Source organism: Dama dama, chromosome 13 (assembly GCF_033118175.1).
Source record: "Dama dama isolate Ldn47 chromosome 13, ASM3311817v1, whole genome shotgun sequence".
Classification (NCBI taxonomy): Eukaryota; Metazoa; Chordata; class Mammalia; order Artiodactyla; family Cervidae; genus Dama; species Dama dama.
Window position 1 is genome coordinate 36,747,648 of NC_083693.1, and position 6,000 is coordinate 36,753,647.

Sequence of the window (6,000 nt, forward strand, 5' to 3'; positions counted from 1 at the left end):
CCAAAGGAAAAGAACTGAATAGATTATAAAATGCATCCTATGGATTCTTACATAGTCATTAACAATGACAGAAATAGTAAGAATAATCAGTATGGCTGGGCATATTACACACAAAATAAAAAACAGAGTAAGTGGTGTGTGACATAATCTTTTCATAAAAAAAAGTTAAAAGAAAAGAAACATTCCACACATTACATATAAATCTTAATATTTTTGTGATTGTAAAGCAAAGTGTAGAAAGGTCACATGAAACAACACTGCTAATGCAGGTCACCTGTGGGTACAGAGCTGGGAGAGAAGAAGGCACTGTAATCATTTTCTTTACACCCTTTTTTGTTTTCAATTACTGCAACAAGCACCTGTTGCTTTGGAGTATGGTGTTGCTTTTAAAGGAAAAAAATATATACACACATTTGTGCATCAACAGTCAGCTCCTAACGGTTATGTCTTTGTCAACACATGTGACTGGCCATGTGGATAATTCACAGGGTACCCAGTTGTCTTTGATGTCTTGGGAGTGAATAAAATGTCAACGAAGAATAATGAGGCTGTTCTGTAAAAGGTTAACTGTAATACTCCTTGAGAGACAGCAAAAGTGCTGGAGACTTCCTTCCCCTCCCCTTTAATTCCATTTTTTAATATTTAAATTACATGTACAAAACTATTTAGTCTGTTCTACGATATAAAGTTCACTTAAAATAAGACTGAATTCATTGTGGACTTCCCTGGGTGGTCCATGGGTTGAGACACAGTGACTCCACTGCAGGGGGCACAGGTTCAATCCCTGGTTGGGGAATTAGTATACCAAATGCTGCAAAATTTTTAAATAAATGATGAATTCATTGATCATTAAACACACACACACAGACACAGCCTTGGTAGTCTTCTAAACTGTTCCTGTAGATCATCATCCCTCAAAAGGGGCCAAGCATTTATCCCTGGGGAAGCCAAGCCACCCAAATGGAGGGGACCTGGGACATGATGGCCACTTGAAGGCAGGTCTCTGAAACAGCACTGCTCCCCCGACCAGATCTGCTGCCCCCTCCCCTGTTTCCAGCCTTGATGAGGACCCCCCCAGGCCTCTCCCTGACCCTTAAGACTTTCTCAATCTCTGTAATTTCGTGCTTCCCCAAAGTTCTCTTGCATCATCATCTTTCCACACATATTTTGTGCTTTTCCTAAGAAACAGGTGTTTCTTCCCTACAGAGGCTTTACCTTTGACTCTTCACAGCCAACTCAAGTCCAGCCCCTTCAGCCACTGCTTGGGGATGGGGGTGGACAATTAAAGTCTAATGGCTAGAGCTGTGGCCTCAAGTCAGAGCAACTAAGTGCAAATCTGACACTGGCCAGGTGTGACCTTGGGTAGACATGAAATTTCATTTTATGTGCCCAGTTGACTGAGGGATGCCCAGAGAGACATGACAACATTCTTTTGGGGTATGTCACAACAAGGGGGATGTCTCTTATAAGAGATTAGCATTGCATCAGGAGACTGAGTAAAGAAGGTCACCTTTATCCATGCAGATAAGCCTCATTTAACCCAGCGATGGCCTGAACAGGACAAGAGAGGCAGAACTAGGGCAGATTCATGGTCTCTGAGCTCGGATACCCACCTTCTCCTGCCTTGGACATCAGCACCCCTGGTCCTCAGCCTTTGGGGCCAGAATGGGGACCACATCACTAGCCCTCCAGTTTCTGGGCTTCTGGACTTGGACTGAATGACGCCAGCAACACGCCAGGGTCTCCAGCTTGCTGATATGTGTGTATATTGGTTCTGTTTCTCTAGAGAGCCCCAACTGATACAGCAATTTCCTTAATCCAGCTCCCCTTTAATCCAGCTCTGCACAAGCTGCCAAGACTTCTCAGGGTGTAGGTCTAGCCCTGACACAGCCTATAGTTCTACAGCACCCTGCTAGCTAAGGCTAGTCAGAGGTCCAGTCCAAGTGCAGAGAACTGCACAAGAGCGGTGGATGAAATATGCTATCACAGCACAGAAAACACTTAGTGTAAAGCCTGGCACACTGTACATGCTCAATAAACCTAAGTTGTTTTCTTGGTTGTTGTTTTTCCTTAGAGGGGTTATTTTTACATTGGTTCTTCACCAGGGACACACCACAGAGATGGCCTAGAGACCTAGAAAGTACTGAAGAACCCATTTTCAGGAAAGGCAGCCACAAGTCATGCAGAGCAGATTTTGGTGAAAAGTCAGTCATCCTGGTCACCATCTTAAGACAAAAATGTCCTTGCAAGGTGGTTTCCACAGTGGGCAGGCAGGCAAGCAGCCAGTGTTACTGCCCACAGCTGCGACAACATGCTGACCTGTCCCAGCATTGCTGGAACCATTCACTGTCTGTGCAAAGGGGTATAGACTGTTTGGAAAAAATTTTAACGCATTACTGATCAGAGACACATTAATATGTCTTTTGTTATTCAAATACTATTGACTGGAGTGTTTCAATACTCACATAACAAATCACCGGCCAAAGGCATTAGTTTCTGCAAAAATCTCCAGGTCAATACAAAGTTAAAGGTACTTGTGGCAGATTCAGTTTGAAAAAAGCCCATGAGACAGGAGATGTAAGGAGGTGTGGAAAGCAGAAGGTGGACCCAGGGCACAATCTACCACCTCTAAAATAAAAGCAGAGGATGTTGCTCACTGTCCTCCCCTGAGCCTAGAGGCAGGTCTGCACACACAAGACACGTGGGGAATTACTCTGAATTGCAGGACGTTAGACTACGAAGTTAGAGTTGTGGAAGGGAATAACCCTGGGAAAGCAAGCTGAATTAATGGTTTACATATTTATTTAACGCTTTAGACTAAAATGCACTGAATGTACATTTTTCACATAAACAGCTTTTCTACCATGTCTGATGGCTGTTTCCCCTTCCAAGCTCATTATTAAGAGGCAGCTCTTTCTCTATGCCCTTTGGAAGAACCAAAGCCACAAAGCCTCCCGGCCCAGGGAGAAGCCTCCCGGCCCAGGGAGAAGCCTCCCGGCCCAGGGAGAAGCCTCCCGGCCCAGGGAGAAGCCTCCCGGCCCAGGGAGAAGCCAAGAGCAGCTCGTTTACCAAGCTGCCACCTGTGGGCCAGAGCAGACACAAACTCAGACCACATGAAAACAATGCACATTAAATCATGCTGAACACTGAGCCACAGATGTGTCTGAAGGTTGTATTTAGGGGCCCCCGTTTGAATCATGACTCCTGGGTCTTGTTTCCAATCCCCTCTCTTTACTTTGAGCACTGGGAGCCTGAGATTCATGCTCTGTTGTTCTAATCAGCTCTCCAAGACTCACTCCTGATCTGAAATAAGCTCTGGAAATTCACACACCCGGGTGTCACTGAGTCGGTTCTGCTTCGATCTTATCTTACAAGGCCTGCAGCAGACGTGGAGAACAAAGGCCATTACAAAAGAACAACAAAAGCGGAGATCGACAGAATTATTAAATTTCAGAAGTCAAGGACAAATAGCAAACATTCGTTCCAAAGGCTTGGTTTGGATTTCTGGAGATGGAGTTAAAACACACCGAATTTACTGTTTAAGCCTATAAGACGTATTCCGGCACCGCAAACCAAATGCAGGTACAGACGTCAAGAGTTCTCAGAACAAGGCCTTCTCTTTAGAAAGAATGTTTGCTCAGCATAGATCTTTCCTGTTTCCATATACTCACTCTTTAATTAATATAGGAAAAAAAACAACTTTAATAAAAAAAAAAAAAAAGGCCTCCCCCGCCCCTCCATTACTTCTTGGAGACAACCACTTCCTTGAATGGGATTTCCTGGTGGCTTTGCTTCTAGGGAGGTTTGTCAGTCACTGGCCTCTCTAATTTGGGGTCAACAACCTGAAAATCTGTCACCTCCCGGCGAGAAAGCTCATTAAACACGCCCCCCCCCCCCAACGCGGCCCACGGGTCGCCTGCACAGTCGCACTGTCCACTGCGCTCGCGGATCAATCCCCACCACACGCGGGACGCGCCACGTACGCTACACCGACCGGGTGGGCTGCCAAGGCGGGTTCGCGCGGTTCCCGCTGCAAGGACTGACCCGCGACCCGACGGCACGCGCCCGGCACCGGAGACTCCAGCCGCGGAGGCCAACCGCGCGGAGCCGCGTCTCCGCACCGGGCTCGCACCCCGCTCCCACCCCGCTCGGGGTCGCCCAGAGCCCCACCACCCCCGGCGGTTCCTGGGCCCCAGGGCGCAAGGGGCCTCAGGGCCCAACCGCCGGCCCCGCCGCCCACCCTCAGCCGAAGGCCCCTCCGGTGTTTGAGGGCGCCCGGGCTCCTGTCTTCGCAGAAAAGTAACTCCGGGACCAGCGCAAGGGGAAAGGGAAAGCGACGCTCCCAAGGCGGCAAGCGGTGAGTCGGATCCCCGGAGTTCTCCTGCCCGAGTTTTAAGCCGCACCCCGGGCTGTGGCAGCTCGCCCCGCAGCTCGCACGCCGAACTCGGCGCCCGCGGGTGGTGGGCCCGCGTCCCCGGCCAGGAGCCCCCGCGCCCCGCGCTGACACTCACCGAGAAGCCGGCCCAGAAGGGGCAGGAGTGGCGGACGCGGGCCGACGTGGTGAGCGCCAGAGCGGCGAAGCTGACGGCCACGATGAGGCATCCGAGCGCCATCTGCGTGGCCCCGAGCGCCAGCACGATGCGGGAGCGGCCCGGGCACTCGCGCAGGCGGGACAGGCTGCGGGGCAGCGCGGCGGGGCGCGGCGCGCGGGGACCGCCAGCCGGAGGCATCGCGCCTGCACGCCTCACCCGCTCGCGCCCGGCCCCGCGCGCCGCCCCTCCTCACCAAGGGTCCGAGGCAAGTTGCACCGACTGAGGGGTCGGCGTCCCCCCGAGTCTCGGGGGCTGCGGCGGCCGCGCGCTTGGAGCGGGACGGGCGGGGCGGGGAACCGGACGCCCGCAGCCCCCGCTGGTGCCCGCGCCCATGCCGCCGCAGCTCCGCAGGGCCGCCCGCCGGCCGCGCCGCGCTGCGCCCTCTCCCGTCCGCCCCGCGCGCTCCCCAGATCGGGCGCGGGCTCGAGCCGCCGCCGCCGCCGCCGCTGTCCCCGGGCGCGAGCCCTGCCGCCGCCGCGCGCAGGGCCGGGGCCGAGGCCAGAGCACGAGCCGGGACCGAGCGGCGCGGGAGCGGGCGGGCGCAGGTGCGGTCCCGGTGGCCGGGCCTCGGCGCTCGCGCCCCTCACCAAGGAGGGGAGTGAGAACCGCCGGCGCGTCAAGGGCGACGGCGGCAGGAGCCCGGGGCCGGCGATGGGGAAGAGGCCTGGGAGCTGGGGCGGGCCGGCCGAGCCACCGCCGAGCCTGGGGCTGGCCCGGGAGGGGCGCGCGCGGGGGCTGCGGGGGTCGCGGAGGAGGTGACTTCCCAGCGCCTAATCCCAGGCGTGGCAGGCGGGAGCCTCTCTCAAATGCGGAATTCCTGGATTCAGGATTCTGCTGCTCTCCTGCAGTTCCAGGAATTTCTTAAGCCAACTGGAGAACTCGGTCCTGGAGGACTGGGCATTCAGAACATCCCCAGTTCACAGATATCTCTTGCCTACCTTCCGTTTGCAGGGCTTTTGATACAAGTGGAAAATTGGGGCTGAAAATCAATTGCACAAAACGAATTTTGATGAACAGTGTCATGAAGGACCTACAAAATCATCTCTCCCTTTTGACAGTATTAGGTTTTAAATACCTGACTGTTGGCTTCCTAGTGTACCGAGAAAGCTTGGAAGTTCAGGTTATCACGAGTCACCTTGCGGCCCCGTTGATGTGACCACTTTAAGACTGCCAGTGTTGAAAAGGGTTGTGTTGACATATGAGAGGCCCAGGAGTGTCAGGCAGTCTGAGGATATCAAGCACAAAAAGGCAACGTTCATAGTAATCAGAGCGGGAAATGGTGGGTCAGTTTACACAGCCTCAAGGCGGGACTGAGGGAGTTTCCTGTTGGATTTGGATCAGAAACGCTGCAGTCTCGCCCGCAAATATCTCAGTTGCTGGTGGTGGAAATTACACCTTTAGAGATACA

General features: G+C 53.2%; 1 protein-coding gene across 1 annotated transcript in view; it reads right to left on the reverse strand.

The window, feature by feature from the left end:
* ENTREP2 (endosomal transmembrane epsin interactor 2) overlaps positions 1-4,730 on the reverse strand; it is a 235,219-nt gene extending 230,489 nt beyond the window's left edge. The window contains exon 1 of the mRNA XM_061159101.1: positions 4,512-4,730. Within this exon, the coding sequence (XP_061015084.1) occupies positions 4,512-4,730 (219 nt within the window). The remainder of the gene's footprint in view (positions 1-4,511) is intronic.
* Positions 4,731-6,000: the final 1,270 nt, after the last annotated feature.